At 38.0% G+C, this 26432-nt stretch overlaps 1 protein-coding gene across 1 annotated transcript in view; it reads right to left on the reverse strand.

Annotated features, from left to right (window-relative positions):
* The window catches only part of CRIM1 (cysteine rich transmembrane BMP regulator 1), a 194614-nt gene that overhangs the window by 64146 nt on the left and 104036 nt on the right, over positions 1 to 26432 (reverse strand). Inside the window, exons 5-6 of the mRNA XM_063328850.1 lie at positions 15809 to 15930; positions 3986 to 4168 (exon numbers count right to left, since the gene is read on the reverse strand). Coding sequence (XP_063184920.1) covers positions 3986 to 4168; positions 15809 to 15930 — 305 coding nt within the window. The remainder of the gene's footprint in view (positions 1 to 3985; positions 4169 to 15808; positions 15931 to 26432) is intronic.

A 26432-nucleotide genomic window follows, 5' to 3' on the forward strand; every position in this document is an offset into this window, starting at 1 on the left:
AAAAGCATTGTTTTTAGCAGGCATCAGATAGCAGACATCATAAACACAAGTCATTTACCCATTAATCAATTTTCAGAAAGTGTTAGGTTGAAGTATTTGGGAGAAAAGAGATGTCCTATCAAAAGGAAAAAAAAAAAGGCTCAATGAAACTTGGAGAATATTTCTCTGAAGTTTCATCAACCCCCTTTGGAAGGAAGGCAATCGATGTTAAGTGAAGGTAAAGCCAGTAGCCGTGCTAATAGCTGTTTGTCTTATTTTAAGACATTTTATCATTTTATGACAGCATCAAACTCTGGACACTTGGCACAAAACTGCACACTTCCTCCTACCTCTACTTGGCATTCACTCCCATCCTGAATTCTAGTGACAGTCCCAATTTTAGAAAAATGGGTTAAGTCAACATAAAAAACAGGTGTTTGGGAAAATAAGACATTTAAAAATTAAGATGTTTCCCCATCTCTTAACTTTGCACCTCTTATGTTTTAGGATTACCTTCCATCTGTAATTAACCATCTTGACCTAGCTAAAAATCAAATCGTATACAAACAAATGAAGTGAGTTTTATCATTCAACTCACGTATGGGATTCTGGTTGACACAGGAATATAGAGAAAGCACAGAAAAGCCATACAAGACTCGTGTTATTTGCAATAGTCTTTTATGTGAGTCAAAGCACAAAGTTCCCTTAAAAGGTCAGTAGTATTTAAAGCTACAAATTGAGCCCAGCAAATTATGTTTCCTGATGCTGAGGAATCCTACAGGACTTTGAGAAAGAATTCCTCCTGGAGCTAAGGGAAGAAGGGCTTGTGCCTGTACTACACAATACACAGAAAATTTACCATTTGCCATTTTAAAATTATTGCAAAAAAAGAAAGCACTATATTTCTTTATATTTCTAGCATCAAGAAAACATTAGCAGGAAAAAAATAACCACCTTGAAAACCAGCCATAAAATAATCAAAGAAAGAGAATAGATCAAAAAAAATGCTACCTCTTCACCAACTAGAAAAGCACGAAAAGACAGTCTGTTAACTACACATTCTGCCCATTTAAAAGACTTACCTCGTCAATTTAGGTGTCACTTAACATAACCCAAGTTATTTAGAGAGGGATCAAAGCTTTCTTTTTTCTTTTTAAATGTTTAAAGGAACCAGGAAAATAAACAACATATATTTTGCTATCCAATCATTCAGAAGTGAGAAATCAGACTTTCTTGATCATAGAGCCATAGAATAGTTTGGGTTGGGAAGGGACCTTTAAAGGTCATCTAAGTCCAACCCCCCAGCAATGAGCAGGGACATCTTCAACTAGATCAGGTTGCTCAGAGCCCCATCCAACCTGACCTTGGATGTTTCCAGGGAGGGGGCACCTACCACCTCTCCTGGCAACCCGTGCCAGTGTTTCACCACCCTCATTGTAAAAAAATTTCTTCCTTATGTCTAGTCTAAATTTACTCTCTCTTAGTTTAAAACCATTGGTCCTTGTCCTATCACAACAGGCCCTGCTAAAAAGTTTGTTCCCATCTTTCTTATAAGCCCCCTTTAAGTACTGGAAGGCCACAATAACGTCTCCCCGGAGCCTTCTCTTCTTCAGGCTGAACAACCCCAACTCTCTCAGCCTGTCCTCACAGCAGAGGTGCTCCAGCCCTCTGAGCATTTTTGTGGCCTCCTCTGGACGCGCTCCAACAGGTCTGTATCTTTTCTGTGCTGAGTGCTCCAGAGCTGGATGCAGTACTCCAGGTGGGGTCTCACAAGAGCAGAGTAAAGAGAGAGAATCACCTCCCTCGACCTGCTTGCATGATTTAGTGCTACAAACCCTATCAGAAAAGCACGCAACAGAAAACAAGCCAATCAAACAGTGCCAGATGATTTGTTAAAGGAGCCTGTAACTTGGTATCTCAGACAGCTGAGCGGAAATTAAATCACAGCCATTACTTGGAAAAAAAAAAAAAGATTGCACTCAATTATAAGTCATTATCCATTATATTATAGCTACTAAGGACCTGTCTTAAGAAGACAGTTCAATTGCAGGCCTAATACACGCCAACTCATGAAACTCAAAGTGAAATGTTAACAGGTTTTCTTGATAGTCTGATTCAAAGGTTGCAAAACCAGAAAATTAATCTTTTAACACTGTATGATGATATGGCAGAAAAATGTATTGATAAATCATAACATAGGTGAGTATTTAAATCACCAAAGAGGATGAAGGACATACCTAGAACTGTTAGTCCAATATAGAAAATCAGCATCCACATGACATAGTTGATCTAGAGAGCCCAGCTAGAGCAGATATATAGATACACTGTCTGTGTATCTATATACATTGTCATAATGATGTCATAATGCCAAATCTCAGAATACTTACATATGTGAAAAACAGTAATTATAGAAAAACCCAACGGATTTCACATATTTATATAAAGTCAACAGCTCATACAACAGTTTCTTCAGGAGTGGATCTGCACTTTCTCAGGAAGGTTTTCACCACATCAGACATGTCTTCTCTAAACTTTTTCAGTCTGTCATTAAGTGATAGTATAGCACTGAATCTTTTTTTTTTTTCCCCCTACAGCTTGAAGGCTCTTAAATGTATAGGCACAACTGTACCAGGAACGATCAGGAAGTCCAGCATCCTGTCTCCAGCTGTATTCAATAGTGAATGCCTAGACCAGATCTTAAACTCATGCCAAACACAGACTGGTATCTCTTCCGAATACTTAAGCCTACAGCATTTGTATTTCAACTTCTCTACAGGTGAACACCAGGTATCAACCTATCTGATATGAACTGATACACTAAAATATATAAAAATACAAATACTTTTTAAAGAATTACTTCCTAGTTTCTACCTTACCCACACTGATATTTCATTATCCAGATTTTGTTTTTTTACATCTCTGAAGAAGCTTTCAATAGTTTGTAACAAAACATGCTGCCAAAACATTATTTTTCTCTAGATCCTGTGCTGATTGAGAAGGTCCAACTCTTACAGCTGCCTCTTTTAGACTCATTTTTACAAGGTTTTTACTTTCATAATTCTCTGTTTGGAATGAAGCACAACTATAGCGGATCTTTTGGCTTATTTGCTCCTGCAAGGAACTACAGGAATACTGAAACTAAGTACACTACGAAGTGTCTGAAAGTGACAGTAATAATTATGTTCCTCCCCTCTTAGGGGAGTTGAGATTTCCAGCTTATTGAGAAGTCATTCCTAAGCTCACAGTTAAATACAGGGACCAGGAGCGCCTCACAGGCCATGGCCTATGTTGTGGCCATAAACTGAGCCCTACTGGGGCAAGACCCAGGCATAGAGCAGCAGCCCCACCACCCTCCACTGAAATCCTGGATGTATTCTGGCAGAAGACGCATCAAATATTTTCTAGTGTAAGCAAGAGGGTCAGTGTGGAATTTACCAACAAACCCTTAGGAGAGCTGCAGGCTTAACAAGCAGAGGAGAACGCTGTCGACAGGGCAAAAGAGAAGAGAAAAACACTGAAGTCTGCCTCATTTCTTTGCTATAATTGTAGAGAAGAGATGTACGCATTGCTCTAGCTGAACAGAACAAGACTGGAAGAAGCAGGCTGCAAAGCAATGGAAACCTGTCTTAGGGCCACCACTGCTGCTTTGGAGAAGCCTGTCTAAAGACCTGATGCAGAAATTAGGAACAGCTTCTTGTGTCCTTTGGGAAGAAGACCCCCGAAAAGTACTGCACACTTGACCACGTCTAAGAAGTTCTGGTGCAGAAGGCAAAGGAAACCCAAACAGCTCTATATGAAAAGGGCAGAGCGTCAACGTCAGAGAAGCACTGCAAAGAACAAGACAGCACACTCAGAGCAAAAATGTAGAAATAAACTGAATTAAAGAGGAATCTGTAAACTTCAGAAGAAAAAAAAAAATAAAGCACTTGTTTGCTCACTTGCATTGACAAGGCAAATGAAAGAGCTATGGAATTTATAAGCAAACAGGATTAAAAAGATACTGTACCTTCACACACTGGGCAGCACTCTCCTTCTGGCACGTAGTACCTGTCACAGTGTAGCTCACCACATTGGGCAGAGAAACAAATGGAGACTCCACCTTGGCATCGACAAAAACGACAAGCATCCATTCGAAACATGTCTCCATCATAATATTCCATGCTGTTAAATATGCAAGTTGGCTTCACTTCTGAAAGAAGGAGAAAAAAATAAATTAATAATGTATTTTATAGCTATTGATAAATGGAAAATAGTTAAACTCATGTTGCTACTGACAAAAACAGATATAAAAGAGACAGTTGATTTTTCTTTCATTTTTTAAACTCGAATACAGTTTTCTTTTTTAGAACATGGTATATTTCATTGTCTTTCAACAATGGAAAAAATAAAACGCTATTCAAAATTACTTTCAGAACAATTATTTACAATTGAAAGTCTCTGTTTTAAAATTAAAATACTGAAGAATAAAGGCATCTGTATGTCTTCATAGGTGTTAAATATTTCATTTTGCATGAGCCAGAAGCTACTTGAAATTTCAAACGAAGAAACAGATTTTTCTATTTTAAGATGACAGTTTCTGATGTCTCTTAAGTGTAATGTTCCTTTCTGCAGGACTCTATACAGGTGGATAAATTGCACCAAAGCTGTCCAATCCATAGCGACATGTTAAAAATAACCCCAAACAAACATATTTTGTGACTGCATGATCTGCTGTGCAGAATTGAATACTTCTCAGTTCAAGCAACCTGGAGCTGTACTAGTCAGCTCACATCTACACATCCCTCCTCCCCTGCCCCCTGAAAATAACCTCAATTGTAATAAGTATTTTTGTGATCACTTTAGTGTTTCAAAAACACAAAAAGACTATTTCTTGTATGCCTCCATCTACAGCACAGCCCTAACATATAATTAAATCCAAACTTCATGGGAAACTAAAAGTCTCTGAAAATTCTTAAGTATTTTGGGAAGGGCACTGCCTATTTACTTTGTTAAAATTAAAAAAACCCCAAACATGCTAATTAAAACAATGGAACAGTTTGCAGATTTAACCACCTGTTTATTATTATTTTTTTTTTTTTTTTTTAAATACCAAAGAGGTTTAGTTCCAGATTATGAAGCAGATCCACACATCATGAATACATCATAAGGTGTCCTTAGGGCTTTTGACCTTGCAGTTACCCCACACATAGCAACCTTCCTCTGCTTCCACCACCTATTGCCAGCAGAGCGTAATCTATTCAACCAGCTTAACTGGCACACACAGAACACCTACCCCAATCCTCTTACTTTTGGGGGCTAAAAACTTTTCATCTGAGTTACTCTTGACAACGATACAGGTTTTCTTTAAAAATCTAGAGCATTTCAGGGACTCTAGTATTTCTTTTCCCAAACGCTTATATTGAACTCCATCCAGCCTTGAGTCATTTAATACGACTGTAAAGCATTAGAGCTGAAACTTGGAAGTATCCTGAGCAATGTTTGATTTTTATATGCCTGTTCTGTCTTCAAGGCATAATGTAGAAAGCAGCATTAAAAAAAAAAAAAAAAAAAGAGTAAGAGGAGGAAATACCACTGTGTCCGGGAAAACAGCTATGACCTCATTAGAAAGCAATTCACATAAACAAACACTTGAGAAATATTTCAAGTTTATGTAGCTCAAGCTGTTAGTTTAAAAATCTTCTCAAAAAGGAAAAAATGCCAGCACAATTCTAAAGGCCCTTAATCCATTTGCTTCTGACTTTACTGCTTTGATTGCAGCTTTCCAGATTTTTACTGATTTTTTTTTTCTCCTCCTCAAACAGTAGATCTGAATTCCTGCCTAGTTAGAAGTAGAAACATCATCTTCCATGAATTATCATTCATTTTCAAAATGTCCAAACAAGACCAAGCAAGTAACTGTAAATCCTGAAAGGAAGTGGTATGTTTTATTCCTACATTGAAAACGACCATAGAATTTCACTGTACGTGTATTTTTACCATCCAAATTTATGGGAGTGTATACATTCATACTAAACTATTGACCTAAGCCTATACATCGAGCTATGAGACAAGGGTTACTTTTGTTAGAACCATATGTAAGACTGCAGTCTTAAGACTCAGTCAAGCCAAAACAAGCACTAAACAAAGAACTCTAGCTTTAGACACTCATAAAGTGGAAGCCTAATGAAAGACTGAGCACCACACCATGGAACTGTAATGATGCATTTCTTCCACCACGATATGCTGGAAGATTCTCTCAGTTCTCTCTCTCTCTTTTTTTTTTTTTTTTTTAAAGAAAAGTGCTAATTTTATTGCCTTACTGATCTACTTTATGGCAGCCACAAAGGAGTCAAAGAACATAAAGCTAATATTAAATAAATGCGTCTTTGCCTAAAGGCCGGTAATCGTGAATTAATTATTCTACCAATGAGGAGAATACTACAGGTACAATTCTCCAAGTACCAAAGCTTCTCTGCATGACAAAGTAATTTAAATTGACTGAACTTCATAGCACAAAGCACTCAAACACATCCAAAACCCCAAATGCCTTTTCTGATGTAGACTACCACAACGAAACAGTGGGCACGAGACAGACACTCAGGCCGTGGATTCGGGAACGTGAATTCAGTGTCTGCCAGCCATCAGATAACCCAGTAATACGAGACTGATCCAGACCCGGCACAGACATACATCTGCCCATCTGCGAAATGAGCCAGGGCAGAGCGGACGGTACCCAGAACACCACCGAGTTTATACCAGCTGTGGAAAGCCAGGTCACATCTCTGCTCCTATATAATCTAAAGCATGACTAAGAGACTGGACTTGATTTGGCATTAACGTTCCTGCCACAGAGTTAAATGCTCTGGTACAAGTTTAGCTCTACAGACCTCACAGCCACAGCCTTTTTGTTCTGGGAGCGAGAGCCCTAAAAGTCAGCATTGCAGCCAGCCACACAGCCTCACGCTACACAGACACAAACCATGATTATTTCTCAAGACCTTATCTCCAACCTGAACTGAGAACAGACACAATCCGTTTTACCAAATCAGTCTTATAAGGTATTTTACCTTACAGTTTTAAATCTGATAAAATACAGTTCTATTGGCTGAACTAGCCCAAATTAAAACGTCTGTTACTGAGATTTCTGTAGTTTCCCAATACTTGTGGTTTTCTTTGATTAGAGTGACAAAACAGCTCAGAAAAACATGCACGTTTGGCACTCCATCCCTTGCGAGGCAGCAATTCTGCACACAGTTATGTCGAGCGCATGAGATGCTTCAGGCATCAGCTGTCTGTAGGCAAGTTTGGGCAATTTCTTTTGTAGTATCAGAAATTCCAGTCCTTCTGAAGCGGAAGCAAGATTCAAAACAATTTTCTGTTGTTTAAAAGGATTAAAAGGTTTGTGATTCCAGCACTTTGGATGTTCCTTCAGCATACAGAAATATTTGTACCAGACTCTGGAAGGAACTGCAGCAAGCGCTGTGAACTTTCGATTAAATGAAAGGGAAGGAAACTGATAAACTTGAATCTTGAGTCCGTACAAACAAAATACTGAAAAGCTTTCCGTTTTTCAAAAGCTGCACTGATAGGGAGTTGAAGAAAAGAGAAGGATAAATTTCATTGGAATTAGCCCATAACAATGTTAAAGGACAACACACTGTATGCTTTTGTTTCCTTGCAAATGTATAAACACAAGCTAGGTAGGAAGAAAAATAAAATTTGCGTTCTTATTCAGGTTGTACTGCTTAGTGCAGTGTATTCTCTATCAACATAATTCCAGAAAATTTCTGAAAGTCCTTTGGTCCTGCGTCTTCTAAAAAGGTCATCCAGAAACAGAGAAATCAGAATTAAAATAAACTTGCAACTATTATTTGAAAATCAATGCAATTTATGCACGTGTTTATACAGTTATTTATATGTATTTGCACAGCTTAAAGGAAAGAAACATTACTTTGTGGCACCTGTAGTCTGTAAAAGACATTAAAAGATACGTAGGATGCTGAGGAAAATCAAATTCAGCAATTCACCTTTAAAACAAAATGGAAACAATCAAATTTTTGTAGTAAGGTTTCTAGCAGAGAAAGTCCATATCATCACATTAGAAACCAGTTTTATGTCCAGCTGGCACAACCTGTACACATTGCCTTCCACAACAGTCCTAACATCTTCTGTCCACCTCAGCAGCAGGTCCCATTCCAGTAATCGTTAGGCAGCTTCAGAAGACAGCTCTTGTGTAGGTTGATATACATATAATTTTTTACACACAGTAGACAAGACTGTGAGGTGTTCCCCATAGAGGCAGAAGACTCATTTCCAAGTCACCATATCGGGTGGAGGCTGGGTCATGGAAAAGAGCAGGGAAAGATCCCCCAATAGAATCAGGTCTACCTGATACATCCCTGGCTTAATCTTGTCTTTAAAACCACCATATATATGGATATATGACGTACCATCAGTTCCACAGAATCTATCTAGCATCTTGCTTTTCATTAACTGATATGAATAAAGAAGTGAGCTAGACTTCGTCCTTATGTTATTTAAAAACTCAGTCTCTACTACCCATTGATCAACCCTCCCGCTCATAGTGAGCCACTGCAAAAGCTTTGAGTTTGGTTTCACATCCATCTGTGGTCCTGACAATTGCTACCCCTCCTCTTTTATGTATTTACATTTTATTTATTTCTATTTCATTTATAGGAATTTTGGGCTGACTGGCCTTCACTTTTCTGCATTTTCCTTTTCCCTCCTGTTTTAAATGTAACCGGTAACAACTTGTATTGTTTCAGATACATTTCCCAATTTGAGGATCTAAACCATTTGACTTGGTTTGGCAGACTGACCTGTTTTTTCACTGTACCAGACCAAATTCTCACGGTGCTGTTGCTGGTGATTAGCCATGATTTTCAAATACTGTTCAAACATTCTGACTGAAAGTAAAACCAAGCACACCCAGAAAACAAAACCCAACCCCACAACCATAAATCTCTCTACCTTTTTGGCACCAGATTACCTTCCTTTAACATTAATCTTCCTTTTATTACTTATCAAACAGTTTGTTATCTTTTGCTGCTTGCAAGCTGCATTTTGCATCTTGTTACTTATAAGCAGCTGTCTATTTAAAGTCCACCACAAAATTCCATGGTTTTGGATGCCCAGAGAGAAATACACAGTAATGTGTAATTAGGATCAGGACTATGTTCAGTTCTCTGCTCTGGGACAGATTCTGTTACCTTGGGCAAATCCTTATTTCGTAAAAGCATACGGAAAATAAGTTTACTGAAAGTGCAATATAAATCCTGTCAGGATTACTGCAACAAATAATGGGAACTCCATACTAATTAGGCAGTGTCTGTAGTGGGGTGTTTCATTTGGACTCCATTCTTCCTTCTTTAGCGAAGATTTTCCCCATCAAATCCCTTTAGTACTCACTGACACTCCCTTTAGAAACGGGTGATTCTTTTTTTCGCTTCAGAAATACTGGTATCACCTTTATCCTTTTCCACACCATGAGCTTAATAATGGAACCACAATTGCTGCGAGGAGTAAGTGCATCAATAGGTGACACAAAATGTGATTAAAGAGGGATTTTAATCTCTCCTACAATGCAGTACCACTGCACAGAGACGCAAGCGTGAAGAAAGCCAGGAGGCACAGAGAAAAGAGAAATTCCTCCTTTATGTCAGTGGTATCCTCTCAAATGAGGCAAAAAAAAAAATAAATACAGAAGCAGTTACACACCACAGGTTGTGTGTCATGTCAAGGGAATGAGCTTGATGTTTTAGGAGATCACTTAGAGACCACCATGTGATCATCAGTACAGCCTGAAATAGCACTATAGAAAGGGTCACAGCCTTAAGTCCCAGGGGAAGTTGTCATCTTTTCTCTCCAGATCAACGCTAGTTATTTTCATGCATGCATCAGGTGGTCCCATTTTCAATGGACAGGGCAATGAAAGCCCACACCTCACCTCTGGGGGAAAGGGATGCGAAGTGGGGCTCCAGAGCCGCTCCTGGCAAGGCTGGAGGCTCAAATCACAGCTCATATGTGACTGTGGCAGCAAGCAGCCTGGTCCCCTCGATCCTGGACCACATGGACACGCTTACTAGGACCACCCTCACACATGCCATGTACCATTTTTCATAAAGCAATCAGAAACCCTTTTGAAGTAGCAATTGTATTCAAGTAAGCTTACTGAGAAGTGGAAGCTCTGTCTGACAGAAGGAAGCAGCTGCAGGATGCCTGGTAATTGCTCTCTCAAATTTCTAAGGCCCAGCTCACAGCCTGTATGTGCTTTAGCACAACTCACATTCAAGAGACCCATGCATCAATACCTCATTAGAAAACAGGCAAGTTTGGATACCCTCCTGTTTCCAAACACTTCCATTCTTGCTGCACGTGCAGCTTTCAGTCTCTTTAGATTCACTTGTTGATGCTTGCAATTTCATGCTGAATCATTTTTTTTTCCCCTTACAAGCTCTCCCATGAGAAAAGGCAGCACACCAGGATTAGCAGACAAAAATCCTGGTGAGTAATACATGTTGGGTGGATCAGAAGCAGCCTTGAATTAACTTCTGAGAAGTGCAGGATTTTGGGAATGTCTTGCTCAATTTTCCCCAAATTTGTATCATATACTATCTAGTATTCTCTAGATGGAAATCAGATTTCAGATAAATTCAAGTAGGGAAAGTTCACGGCAATTGGAATAATGTACCTTTAAACAAAGCAACACACGCTCTCACTGAGAGGTGCACTCTGTTACAATGCACTGGAACCACACAATAGGCAAAACCTGTTTTCATATATTAAGATTAAATGATTTGCTATAGATTTCCCTTGTTACCTTATTTTCTCTGTATCTACCTCCCACATTTCAGGAACAAGCACATTTAACTATGGATGTAGCTCGTACCTGAAAACTTCACTACTGAACACCACTATACTAATCTCTGAATTCCCATATGCAACAAGCAGCGTTACGGAATGATTTTATTTACAAAGATGCTTTCCTTCTAAATGAAGGAATCAATATGTGCCTTAAAATTGACATTTTGAATTGACTGACCTTTGGGACAAGAACCACAATCTGACAACAGTAATACTTGTGCATTAATTGTATTGATGAATTCCTTTAACCACAGCAGTGTTTTAAAAAGCACAATTTTATGTCTCCAGTTAGTATAACAGTTTTATGCAAAATACTCTGATCTCTGCATAGATTCATGGTGATTAAAAAGTCACACAGAACTATTAGAAGCATCAGCTCTCTGTAATAATTTTTTTTTCTTTGTCACTAATGAGAAAGTTGTCCTCAGCACTTTCTAAATCATTTCCTGTAAAAAATAAAATATTCAAAAAGAAGCTTAACCTACACAATGAGTGAACAGCCACAGACAGCAGGTACATAACAACAAACTCCAATTAAACTGAAGTGTCAGGATGTAAATGTTATTTTAGTCATAAATAATGTTTATATAATTATATAACAAACTACGAGAAGCAGATTAGACACGATGGAAACCTTAAGGATGCACGGAATACAAATCTGAAGCATGAAAAGAACAATTAGTGTTTTGACTTACTGCTGTATTTATAATCAAACAGGAACAACAACTCCACTGTCTCCAAAGAGTAACTACTGCAGAAATTTCTCTCACCACAGATTAATACACTTTTCTAAAATAGATTAACCAAAAGCTAGTTTGAGACTGTGTGTGCTGGTAACAAAGATAACCACACAAAATCTACAGATATATCATAGAGCTTCTAAACCAGTTTTACATTAAATCTAGGAAAAACGTGTGTGAAAAAATGACTATCTGTCCCCAAAATGCTGACAAACTGTAAAGAGAACACACTGCAAAGTCTCTACATGACACGTTTGCTGCCCTTATTCACTAACTACCGCCTCAACATTGGCCAATGCTGTTGTGCAACCAGGGCAGATCTCCCTCCTACACAGCAAAGGCAGCCGCCCCATACTCCCTCTGAACACGCAACTCTGCATCTATCACATTAGCACACACCTGCAATAAACACTGCAGAAGGCTGGCCTGCTTTAACACTCTGCACATCATTAGTGTCACCTAAATAGAGAATTTAGTTACCCCACAATACACACACCTGACTTTTTGCAGTCTACATACATTTACTTATAATGGATGCCTTTATTTTTGGGTAACTCAGAGTACTAGTGTTATTCCTGACTGCTTTTTTTTTCCCCACAACCCACCACCCTGAATTATTTAATTTTAATATTAAATAGATGTTGTAACAGCAGGAAAACTACACTGATGTGACTGTGCCCATGTCCTTTTCATCCCGTCCTCTTGCCTGTTCTCAGAGATCTTCAAACACAGAAGCAACTAATGGAACTCACTGGTAACACTGATTACACAACTTCCCCACTTACCATCTATAAAGCCATTAACTTGCATTTGATTAACACACACTCTTTAAAAAGGCATCTAATCCTAATTGGAAAGGATAAAGATAAGAAATTCAGCATCTTCCTGGCAGTTTGTGCCAACAGCTAACCACCCTCACTGCTGAGAACAGCATGTCCTAGATCTTACAGATTTGGCTCTTGTTATTCTAATGGCAATTTTTTTTAATGAAGCAAAGAAATTGATCGAAGCCTATCACTGTAAGATATTTCCTCCATCTGTCACTGATATCTACTATATCTTTTCTGCACTTGTCAGTATTTCAAGACCCTTCCAAAAACCAGACCTGGATATTTTATTCAACTATCAGTCTCATGAACAACATGCCCTCTTCCTCTTCATTTTAAACTGACAGAAATAATGGTAGGGATTTTATATATATATATATATATATATATATAAAAAATAAACATACATTCTTTTTTACCAGTTTGTCATTGCGCTAGACATTTATCTAGCAAGTTCTTGGCAGAATTAGTTTTCTAGGAATTTAGAGGGGTGGCTTGCAAAATTTTTCCATAATATAAGAGCCCCATAACCATCCTAAAATGCGAATCCAAAATGTAAAGCAATGCAGACTAAGATCCATGACTATTCTGTTCTCTTTGCAAAGCTCCCAGCTTCTTGATGAAATTTTTCACAATCTTCAGACTTATAACTTCTTCCTCTTTCCAAAGCGAAACATCATTAATAATTGCACCTGGAAGTTTCTCACTTCTAAATATACATAAAGCACTTTTCAAGTCACATCATAGAATCATAGGGTTGGAAGGGACCTCTGGAGATCATCTAGTCCAACCCCCCTGCCAGAGCAGGGTCACCTAGAGCAGGCTGCACAGGAACGCGTCCAGGCGGGTTTTGAATGTCTCCAGAGTTGGAGACTCCACCACCTCTCTGGGCAGCCTGTTCCAGGGCTCTGCCACCCTCAAAGGAAAGAAGTTCCTCCTCATTTTTAGGTGGAACTTCCTATGCTCAAGTTTGTGCCCTTTACCTCTTGTCCTGTCCCGGGGCACCACTGAAAAGAGCCTGGCCCCATCCTCCTGACACCCACCCTTTAAGTATTTATAAGTGTTGATAAGATCCCCCCTCAGCCTTCTTTTTTCCAAACTGAAGAGACCCAAATCCTTCAGCATTTTTTCATAAGAGAGGTGTTCCAGTCCCCTAATCATCTTAGTAGCTCTCTGCTGCACCCTCTCCAGCAGTTCCCTGTCCTTCTTGAACTGGGGAGCCCAGAACTGGCCTCACAAAAGCAGAGTAGAGGGGGAGGATGACCTCCCTCGACCTGCTGGTCACACTCTTCTTGGTGCACCCCAGGATGCCATTGCCCGCCTTGGCCCCAAGGGCACATTGCTGGCTCATGGGCATCCTGTTGTCCACCAGGACTCCCAGGTCTCTTTCAGCTGAGCTGCTCTCCAGCAGGTCAGCCCCCAACCTGTACTGGTGCATGGGGTTGTTCCTCCCCATCATACAGCATTATTTTTTAAAATCTGGTTGTAGTATTAAGTAGCATAAAGACAAATGTCCTTGTTAAAAAAACCAACATACAACTATTTAACTTTTCTGACCGTTTTCTCAGGTGTTTTTTTTTTCCCAAAGAAGAACTCAAAAAAATAGTTTTCAGACTTACCTGTAGTATTTTAATACTGATGTTTTATGGACGTAAACAAGGAAAAAGGTTATCTCACCCTACAAACCTTGATTTCCCTCCAACCTGGCCTTTCTGCTTCCCTCTCTGTCAGTTTCCCTTCAAAAACTCCTGTTTTTCTTCCAATTTACTCTGCCTTCATAGGCTACTAAGGTGCAGATTAGTAACGGGAAAGCCTGACAGGAAAAAAAAAAAAAAAATCCTGACCCAAAGGCAGGTTGAACCTTTGGAGCGAGTTACAGTCAGCAATAAGGCAATGATGCACAGGCCAACAGTGCTAGGACAGCCCAAATTCACTGTTAAGTATGAAAAATGAATATAACTCCTCCTTGGAAATAGGAAGAGTGTGAAAATGATTAAGGACAATTTAATGACAAGTGAGCAATTTAAACAGCTCCAACGATTGTACTCCAACGATTTTGATAGCGGTACACAGAAATAACTTGCGGACTGAAGAGAAACAGGAATGTCAGCAAGGTGGTTTGTACCTTTGAGACCGTTCCACATGAGCAAAGACACTGTATCACAAATTGCCTTTGTATTTCTTGCTCAAAGTACTAAAATAAATACTGAATCAAACACTGCATTGAGGTGTGCCACATAGTTAAATCAAATTCAGAAATGATACTTTAACAGAATGACGTGAATATGAAACAAAGGAAGATGAATATCACTTTAGTATAACAGGTAGTATATAAAGAAAAGTTAAGTAATTTGCATTTAATTCTACAGCATTTTCAATCTTGAAATCTCTTCAATCTTTCCATAGTGAAAGAATTAATCGAAAATATAAAGGATCTGTGATTCTTCTTGATACAAATTCTTTTATTCATTTTTATATATAATGTCCCATTATATGCACTAAGTATTATTTTTGAGTATTTTAAATGCTACCACATGTAAATATCACAAACATTCTCCTGGGGGCACACCTGTCTCTCTGTGTATATTTATGTAAAGAATGTAAAATAAAAGCTGTTTCAAACATACGATGCATGCACCACTAAACAAGATCAAGTATTGCTGAATAAATATTAATTAGTAAATACTGCACCAACATATAACTTTTTATGCTCAGAAATTATCTAAGCGTGCAAACCTTCAAGAGTATTTTACCCTTTTTATCTACCAATAGTCAAATATCTCTCTTCCCAACTCACCATACATAGCATACGTGCTATTCTATATATATAGCATAGAGCAATCTTGAGATAGAGTCACTTGCAGAACACATTGAAGGCTTTTAAACATTTTCTAAACATTTACATCAGGAAAAAAAAGAATGCGAATCAGTCTCTTCTTACACTGACTTAAAATTTCCAAAGGTTGTACATTCCTGTTAAAAATTACTTTACAAGTGTTTCTTAAAGCAAACTCCATAGTCTAAACAGCGTGCTTGTGTTTACAGTACTGCAAGAAGCAGTTGCAGCGCTAAGCAAAAACATCACTTCTAAAAGGACTCTAGTGTTTGCTACTGGCAAAGGAGTACCTGAAACACAGTGAGGGAGTCTTGCTAAAACTATAATTCCATGGGTCACGGGAAAAGTGCTTTAGGAATTAAAGAAACGTGACAGCTTACAAATGACACAGTTTCCCACTTAAGTATCTTCAGTAGAACTTCCAGGTCCCTCTTACTGAAAGAACCTCAAGAAAATTATTTCTCTTAGATCTTCACAACATGGTAAAAACAACCAGATGCCCTGCATCTCCCACAGACAGATAAAAATCCTCCTCTCTGGGTGCAAGAGAAATCATCACGTACCATTGACACATTCAAAGACATCACAGCACTTGCCAGGTGTTCCATCTCCACGCGAGACTATCTGGGGAACGGAGCCTGCCTCGCACATGGGGAAACCACATAAACCAGAGAGACACTCGCATCTGAAACCAAAGAACAGTAAGGAAAACCCCATAAATAAATGAAGCCATGTATAATGTAAAGAATAAGCAAGAGGAAAACGGAAAGCTAGTGCACAAGATCCAGTGTTAGCATATTCATATCTTAGAATCATCTTTTATTAACCCAACAACCAAGACAGCTTATAAACCTGAAATTGTTTGTTCTTTTTTTATGCTTAAAAAGCAAGAAGTTTGGTTCTCATCTACCATGCATGTCTCCTTAATCGCCTCAAAGCCATTTCATCTCAGACCAGCATTCAACGAATGAGGAAGAGCCCCCTCTCAGACACCTTTTTAACATCATTCCCTTTAACCTCATCAGTATTAAATAACATTGTTACATCCTCCACCCTAAGGTATTACTCCAAAGTAAGTTTGCAAGAAGGAATGCAAGTAAAGCCACAGAATCTCACAGAACTTTTTATTGTGCTATCTGAAAGGGATTCTTAAAATATTAGCAGTGTATTACTATAAAGGGATAAGTAAGTACTTGAAAAATCAGTATTAATTATATCACGTTTCATAAATAATGTTAAATATGTCAAGATAAAATGAGGCAATTTAACTCTATGTGCACATACATACTACAGTATAGTGACAGTTTTAAAACAGGCATTTCAAGGAATTTTGTTATAATATTATTATGCTTACCATAACAGTAAAGGATAATGAACTAAACCAAGAAAAAAGTTAGAGAACAGAAACCAACGTTTTATTTAGCATACCTTTGCTTTTGACATTTTCTTCTCAACTTATTTGTAAATACAAAAAAAAAAAAAGAGGGAATATAATTATTTTCTTTACTGTATGCCCCTTGCCTTCAGAGATGTAGAAGGAATGAAAGCACTATGGCTTCTACTAGACGGGATCAAAAAACTCAGGATTTGGCACGGCAGCTTCCTTTTAAGATGACTCTGTAAGTAATCTTACAGAATTCTGTACTAATATCTTACTTTTTCCTTCCCCAGTAAAAGAAAGATACTTATTTGGGGTGGATTTGAGGGGCTGGGGATGGGGGATGGACAGGCACAGCACAGACAGGACAATTGTCAGGTTCAAGGAATCTGTATCTTAACCCGTCTAGCAAACATTGCTTTAGAAGTTGCTTTTCTCTTGTGAGAAGAATGAAACACAGAAATAAGTGCCTACATTTACTAAAGAAGGAAGAAAAAAAGTATTTAAAAAAATACATAACAAAAAAAAAAAGCAGAGACATAATCTGAAAGTAGTATTAAAAGCCTACATAAAAATACTGGGTTTCACCTCATCCACCCTATATTCAACATCCAGATAACCTCTCAGAAAATAGGTAGATCAAACTTCCTGAAAATTCACTTTTTTCATGGAGAATGGCACACGTGATGGAAATACAGTTGTGGACCTTGATTTTCCAAGTCTCATCCTCTGATCTTCCAAGTCTACAACTCTCAACTTCCAAGCTGAAGTTACCACTCAGCTTTGCAGACATGCCTGGATCTTCTCTATTCTTTGCCTCACATTCATTATCACTGATGATTTAAGTTGCAGGAGAATATTAAATGATTAGATTAATAACTTGTAATTTTCCCCTCTCATTTTCTTCCCAGTTAACTGTTTTAAATAAAAAATACAAGAAAAACCCCACCAAACAAACCACAAAACCAAGCAACAAAAAAATATGATGAATCACCAGATTAAATAATCTAAGATAAAACAATCTTCCAGAAAAAGGGCTGAAAAAGATGTTTAAAAGACTGGTGGGAGCCAATGTTCCTTTCTGCAGAAGACACTCCCTCCCATTCAGAGTAATCAAGGCTTCACATACTCATTCACAGTGCAAGCAAACAAAACCCCACCCTCCGAAATTTTATAAATTAACTTCCCATTTGGTTAAAAAATAATCCATGTATAGGAGAACGTCAAAGTAGGAAATGGTCTCAGATGGACTTTTAAACAGTCTGCATTCTTTTCAGCCAGCTCTGCTAGGAAAACCTTTGACCACCATCCAGGCTATTAGCATGGAAAACATTGTTTTGGAGACAGAAGTCTTTTAGGAAGAAACCCAAGGAATTCTGGTAGCTGAGCACGGCTGTCACACTGCCAAAACAACAACATCTGGAAATTCAGAATAAGTGATCCCGTTCTCAGTAAGGGAGCAAAATGAGCTTTATAGTACTAGAATTTTCTGAAGTGCCTTTTGGAGCGGAGGGATGGACAGAAGAGAAGTTGTAGTCCAGCTCTGTGCTCTCGCACAGGCAGCTACCCACCTGCAGGGTGTGTATATCTTAGCTTTGGGATTGAGCACTAGGTTTGAAGAAGTTTAGCAGGCCAGATTTTGATAAACCTGTTGATAGTCTGGAGAAATCCTCCTGGCTGAGGGGAGACCTTATTGCTCTCTACAACTACTTGAAAGGAGGTTGTAGCGAGGTGGGGGTCGGTCTCTTCTCCCAAGTAACAGGTGACAGGACAAGAGGAAACGCCCTCAAGTTGTGCCAGGGGAGGTTTTGACTGGATATTAGGAAAAATTTTTACACTGAGAGGGTCATTAAGCACTGGAACAGGCTGCCTAGGGAAGTGGTTGAATCACAGCACTCAAGTCAAGTCAAGAAGAACATGTACTTTTAACAAGGAAGAACAGCTCTGTGAGAGTACAATGTCCCCTAACAAGATGGCCCAGAAAGAAAACAAACCAGCAGAATCAAACACGTCATGCCAGAGTCATGCAAGAGACTTCACAGAGAGCAGCCTGAAAAGGTGGGGGAATGGCTGAGGGAACGAAGAATCCCAAGTAAGAAGTCAGCTGTACTGCAATTTTGAAAAACACAGAATCAACCTGACTGGTAAAAGGAACTGTCTCCGGTTCTTCAGGTTAAAAAAGAAAAGGAGTAATAATTCCTAGAAATTTCAACAACTGAGCAAGGGAAACTTCAGTATATAAAGAACCAAAACCAAGACTATGTTCATTAAGCAATGCTTTACAGGCTGAGGAAGACAACTGCTTCAGTAATATAAAAGGCCTGATTTTTAATTTCAGTTTAAGCTCTTCAAAACAGAAATAGTTTCACCACTTGTTTCTTTTATGGTTTTTTTTTGGGAGGGTTTTGTTTGATTTTTTTTTTTTGCTTTTATATCATCATTTTCCTTTTTCCTTTATGTCACCAGAAGCGTGAAAAGGAAAAAAGAAGAAAAATAAATCGAACAGAATACTTGTAAATGACATTTTTCATTTAAAATCTGATTATCTTGGGTCATTTACTTCTGTTATTAAACAGATGAAAAGAGAGAAGGGCTTGGTTAGCCTCAGAAAAGCTGTTTTGATGGTAGGATCAAAAGAGTTCTCCAGGCATAAGGCATAACGGCTATGAAAATAAGAACAGGCACCCTGGAAAACAGATTTAGTACCAGTGAATGGGAAGGCTGGGGCAGGGGTGTGTTGGGGATAGGGATATTTATTTTGAGGATCAAAACAAAATTAAGTCTGAAGCGCTGAGACTAGAGAAAAGCATTCCTGAAACATACATCACATTCCTGGGGAGATTTTATCATGGCCCTTCTTTTTTTCATTGCAGGAATCTAATACAATTTGCATTAACATTATTAGCACTTATATTACCTAAATGTAGTAGAGAAAACTCCCACAAATCTGTTAAAAATATAAACACTTAAGGATACTGTAAAATAAGGAATTTTCAGAAGAGAACTCCCAGCATTATCAAAGCTTGATGAACTAGTGGCAAGGAAAAGAGACTAAATGAACACCCTCCCTATCATCAAGCATAGAGTATAAGAGATGAAGATACAGCAAAATGAAATATTAACATTACTTACACTTGAAGCCACGATGTGAGTTAAGTAGGCAAGATGATGAGTTTTAAACTGGTCAAGCTACAGCTTCAGGAATCAACCAAACGCTACTCTTAAAAAGATAAACTCCAGTCCTACACGGAAAGTGACGCTGCAGGCAAAGGCAAGGCCATTGGGATGCCTCCATCCAAGAAGTACAGCTAGAATTTCTTCACACATACAGCCTGAAGAGTTTTTGCCCACAAGTTCAAGGCCACTGTTTTATACATTTTGCACTTCCAGTTTTAAAGATTTTATTAAGTCAGTAACGAAAAATATTCCTTTTTCCTGGAAAGCTTTTAGTATTTTATTTTGGACATCAATAATAAACCTGTAGAGAGAGATGTCAGAAGAACTGTGGAAGCTGCATATAACGCTTATTATCCGCCCATTTCCAAGTGCTCAAAAGTTTTGTTTCACTTGTATATGAACTGACTCATATGGATGTTCTTCCTGTTCTAATTCTCCAAGAGGCTTACTTATTGAGAAATCAAAGCTAGTGTGCTCCCAAGTAAGAATTCCTGTCTAAATTTCTGGATACTGTTACAAACAGATACCAAATATAATAGTGCATTTTTTCCATTACTATACTACAGTATAATCTTTATACACAGGGTACATTTAAATATTACAAAAGGCAACTAACTATCTAGCTTTTAATTAAAGATACCATGAAAGGGAACAGTTTTTGTGCATCTTGTGCATATTATTAGCGTTAAGAAATAGCAAACAGATGCTAAGCAAGGGAAAAAGTCATAAAGTCAGCATTCACATCAAGTAGATTACCATCTTTCCAAGGCTTATTAGAATCCAAAGAGTTCATTTGACTAAAAGACTCAATTTCAGCCTTTGACTAATGTTAAATCAACTGATCTGTTTCCCAGAGGGATGAGACGGGAAAAGAGGACTGTCACAAAAGAGTCATGCCATGGAACCAGTAGGCACCCAATCACTGGCCAAGTGCACTGATTTTTTCAAGTACACTGATAAATGTACAGACCCTTTGAATCAATCAGTACATGAAATAAAGCACAACATAAACCAGCCCAACCCTGCATTTTTCCTGCATATTTTCCTGCACCAGCTTATGTTTTTCTCTGTTGAAAATCTCTTCGTTTGCAACCACTATGCACCTCTGTACCTCTTTCCTTAGGTTTATCAGCCTTGCCCTTCATAATATAACAAACATTTCAAAACCAAAAGATAAGACATTAGTTAAGACATTATACAAACGTTAGTTATGTGGTATTATAACAATCTATTTCTTTTCTTACTTTACTACTTTTTAGTGAGGAGTTATAAATACCTGATTCTCTTACAAATAAAACAATTTCCTAAGGACTTCAGGTCAAAAATCACTTACCAATAATAGTTTTATAAGCAATTCACTAACTTCACTACTCCTGTACCTCCTAACTTTCTTACTTCTGAATAACATACCTCCCTCAAACTATGCCAGCAGGGACTCAACATAAGCAAACAAAAGAACTCCCCAAAATCAACAACAAAAGTAGCAAAAAACCCAACAACCTTCCCAAAACATATTTTATTTAAATTTATCTGATTGTTTAATTTGATGTCCATTCTTTCTTTGTCAGAAAAAAACCCCAATAATTATTCCATGCTTAGCTTCTCCATGCCATTCATGATATTTAAACACCTTTCTCATATTCCTGAAGGCAATTCTGTGCAAATTCAGAAAGGATAAATTGACTAAAACTCTGTCTGAGAACTGTTCCATGCATATAAGAGAGGTCAGAAAACAAAATGTACAGAAGGTGCAAATATGACCTTCCTAAAAATGTGGCAAACCACTAGATGACCATTTAGATTCTGAATTTATTCCATTATGGACTAAACGTAAAAATAAGGCCACAAGATTGCTCCAAAATCCCAGTGTTCTGAAGCCAAACAACTCCATTCAATTAATGAGACCTTTTCCATGTAATGGGAACCATGTATGCAAGAAATGTAATACTTTTCTAGAAACAAGATTCCTGAAATTCCAACAATGATATTCCAAAGAAGAGTAGTAAGAAACTACTTATTATTTTAAAACTATCATAACCTTCAGTTCCACTTTTTAAATATTAAAAAATTTAAGAAGGAAAAAAGGAAGCAGCGATTTGTGGCTACTGAAGGCTGACACAATGTTTCCTGCTATTTTCTAGAGGAAACAACTTCAAACTCTTTTGATATAACCTTAATAATGATACTATCATCTGCTCCAAGTACTGTTGGAAACTGCTGGGAAGTTCTTATGTCTGCTTCCCTTCTAAAATGCAAACATCCAAATTATAATTCTACTGCTTTATTATGTATATGGGTCTGTACCGTTGTGAGTTTGAAGACAACTGTTAAGAGACATTATTGATCTCTGTGATACAAACAGAAGTTTGCCTGTTCAAGTCACAAATTATTCCAAACTAAATCACCTGTTCAATTTCCAAACAAGTTAATAGCTGATTAAGTAGAAGAAATGGAACAACATAGTGTGGGAAGTCTTGGAGGGAGGAAGGAGAGCAATATGCAGTGTGATCAAGATATACACTAATTCTTAGGCTGACAAGTGAAAACAAAAACTTGTAACAGAAAGACATGTCTACAAGCTTATTATATGAAAGAGTTCAAACACCAGCTTGCTTGTTAAGTATGCAAACAAATCCAAATTCTAGACACTACAGTCTCATTCTACTTCCAAGCATAAAATGCTCTCTAACAGTAGACACCATTAAGAGTTACTTTAATTTATCCAGGTTAAAGTGTCTTCTTAACAGTGAAGGAGTACATATACCATTAACACAGAACATGGGCAGATACAAGTACTACGTATAATTTTCCATAAAAACTCATACATAAAAAAAGGATGCTGTCTGCAGGAAAAAATGGTTTCTTGCCAAAACAACCCACATTGTGAGGTTGGACACCAGCAAGGCGTCCAATAATTATCATCACACTGAGAACATCTAGGAATGGCTGGGGCAGCTGTAGTAAGGTAGGAAGAAGGGGACTGCCTGAACTTCGAATTCTGCGAGTCATTACATCTCCTGGAACACCAACATGGAGAAGATGGACACGGAGCACGGGTCACCTATAAAGGTCACAGACATGCCCTTAAATCCTTTCTCTTTGTGGATTTTCAGTACAGTGCAGTCTGTAAACAGCATTTAATATCACTTTCTCACTTACCAGATCTCAATGAAGAAAAATGGTTATCCTGGGAAAAAATATTTGCTGTTTCTTAATTTTTGAGGATTTTTCTTTAAAAATACATGAAAATGCCTAAACACCTGTTCCCAGGTATTATGAAACTTCACGAGATTGCAGTGTTCTATTTAGTCTTTTCATCAACTGCTAAAACAAATATAACCCTACTGCAAGCCTGAGTTTGACGTGCAATGGGTTCAACTGGCACCAATGCAGCGCTTTCCTTCGATACAAACCCTGCCTCTTCAGTAAGGAACAGAGTCTCCAATTCAATACCAAGTGCTACAACACCATAGCACTGGATGGTCAGATGTACTTGAGATGGTGAAGTGGTCTGCTAGAGTTAAAGTACAGGAGGAACAACTTGAGCAAGTTGGCCATCATAGCTAGAAACCAGAGTTTCTAAGATGCTGATGAAAGAAACGAAGCAATAACAAAGTTTCTGCAGAACCCTTAACGTGCTTTTGTTACACCTTTGGTCCAGCTATCCAGGTTACTCAGAAGTCAAGCCCTGAATAGAAATCTCAGGAAGATACAGGTGCTTGGATTTGTATTTGGTCTTACCAGTTCCAGCTGAACTTTCCTTTAACAAAAACTGGGATCCACAACCACTTTCTTTTGGGTATCATTTCTTCAAGATGAGATGGGTGGAGGAGAAGGATCTAAAATTCTAGAACAAATACAGGGGAGACCTCTGTATCAGCAAAAGTTGCTTACCAGAGGTGACTGATACAGGGGGAAAAGAGAAAAAGTTACACCTCCTGAAATATCACGACTGCCCTCTAAAGAAGGTTCAGAAAAATGAAGTGGTGAGTCCTGTACTGAACACCCAACCAATGTATTGTAAAATTAAGATAGGAAGACCTAAGAAAAGAATCTAGACAAACATGCAAGACTCATATCATATTTTAACAAGGAACAATGTAAAAAAGGTCTGGCCCAGCCAAGCAGCTAAGAAGAATGAACAGAAAGGGTGTACTCTACCCCTCCTATTGAGTGGGACAGATGCAAAGGTAATCAGGGATTCAGGCACTACCTCTGCAGATGCTACCAGAAGAAAAACATTATCCAACTAGCTATGTGTGGGTACTCTCAAATAACATGCAAATACAAATTGGTAATAGCTTAAAAAAGAACTTACAACTATAGACTACCCAGTTATGATTCTGATGGCTGCCATAAAACGAGAAGAAAAGAACTGTGCTGGTTTATGTGTAGCTGCCACTGGGATTCCCTAGACACTGGTGTAACATGAAATACAGGATATTGGCTCGTAGGTCTTGTCTACAGCCTGTCATGGCATTAAAGAGATGATACAATGACAACAGGTCCAGGTGTCATAACAGGGATAAAGTACATGAAAGGCAATTGCTTACTGGGCACGGTAATCTAGAAGGATAACAAAATCATAACTAAATTTAAATGATCTCTGAAGAGGTGTGTTTTTTGCATAAACAGCTGCAACAGGACCTCTGTTTCAGTTCACGAACATGAAAAGACAGCATGGTTGACTTAACTGGTATGTGCAAGTTTTCTGAAAAATAAAAGTGAAACTGCTAACGACGAATTTCTGAAGCGGCATCTATATTGTGCCTAAGATAGAACAAAGTTCTATTAGAAACTAAAGACTATAAATAATAAAACAAGCAATTTCTTCCTTTGGAATCCAAACCAATTCAGTAATGTTACACAAAATTTAGAGACTCGCTAATATAGACCACTACTATTCCTTAACATTTTTAGAACTGCTAAATAAAGCACACTGATGTTAAAAATATTTTAGTACAGGACAGATACAAAAGAGTGTTTCCTTAATTTAACATATTCTTCAAACAAAACATGTTTTGTAAATTTACTTTTTTTGCTACTATTTCATCCCTTGAAAGGTAATTTTACTTAATTAAATATGATAATAAAACCTGGTTTTGTACTGTTCTAAGTTGTCTTCAATTCCTACCCAAATTTAGCTTAACATAAACCTTGGGTAAATAAATGATTTGGTACTACATCAAAGTATTACTCATTTTCTTAAACTGTATAAAAATGTCAGTATTTAAGATTGGGGGGCGCAGAGCTGGCCTGTTTTCTGAGTAAAGCTTTATGCTTGGGGAAAACTAAACGCACATATAAATTGCCCCTTCGACCCTTCAACAGGACTGAGTAAGTGTTTACAGTGTAAAACAATATTTTACTATACCATCCAGAGAACTAACTTTTGCTGGTCATGTACACTTCACTTCTTCACCACACTGCAGACCAAACTGTGGTGCTGCCATTCACAGCAGCCCCAGATTGAGACATTTTAGCCACGTATAAAGAAAAAACAACAGGGAAGGGACTATTCAAACAGGGGAAAAAAGTTCTATGACTAATTCACTTAAACTTTTTCGGAGGTTTTCTTCTGAACAATAAACCTATAATCCTACTCCTCCACGCTACTCGACCCAATTGAGAGTCTTGCATTTGCAATGCCATCCATCTCTCTGTGACTAAGTGATAGTGAAATGGTCCGATTCAAAGAGTCTTCGTCCTCTCTTCCCTCAAGCCCAAGTCTTTTGGGCTCCAGTCTTGCAAGACTGTATCTGCAAAAAGCTGTTCTTTGCTTTTTTGACATATGAAATAGTCATTGTGACTTGTATTCCTGTTTTGTTTAGATTTATTAAGTGGTTCATTGCTCTTAAAGTTTCTGTCTCCCTGTGACTTGTCTGCTTCTGTTATGCTTCATTTATATTTGTTTTTTCCCCTCCTCCTACTACAACCACCTTGAAACTATTTTTTAAAACTAACTCAGGTAAAAAATAAAGTACTGGAGATTTTGATGGATAAACATATATCAATTATTTCTAAACTTTTTCTAATCTTAAACATTTTCAGGCTTATGGTGTGAGCTTTTTGAATAAGTATATAAAATAAACTTATTATTGGGATTCAGTGAAGATATTCCTGGATGCTTCTTTCCTCTCAGAAGGATATAATTATATGCTATACTACCACCAAGATATTCAAGGCAGCATGTGCATGTTGCAAGAGTTCATCTCAGGAGGTAAAGGACCACGACGCTGAATCATCAGGAGTGATTCACTGCCAAAATCTGGGGGAGGAGGGCTGTGGGAAATGTTATTCTTCAATGTTAAGTAGTTTGGGGAAGGGGATATATTTCCATTTTATAAAGAAAACCCTGTGAGACAATATTAATTAAGAAGTCCTAGGTTTTGGTTTGGTTTGTTTGGGTTTTTTTTAAGCTAGAATCCAATACAGGGAAAAGGACTACAGAAGAGAGAAACTGAGAAGGATGGCACTCTGATCATCATATTTTTAAGATCTGACATAACAGAGCACTGAATGAATCTTGAAGTTACCAGATTTGTAACAGGCGACAGCAGGGAGAATGAAAACTGGTGCAAGGGAAAAGACTATTCTTAGATTACATGAAGGAAAAAAGAGCACAGAAGGGG

Source organism: Chroicocephalus ridibundus, chromosome 3 (assembly GCF_963924245.1).
Source record: "Chroicocephalus ridibundus chromosome 3, bChrRid1.1, whole genome shotgun sequence".
NCBI classification, from domain to species: Eukaryota; Metazoa; Chordata; class Aves; order Charadriiformes; family Laridae; genus Chroicocephalus; species Chroicocephalus ridibundus.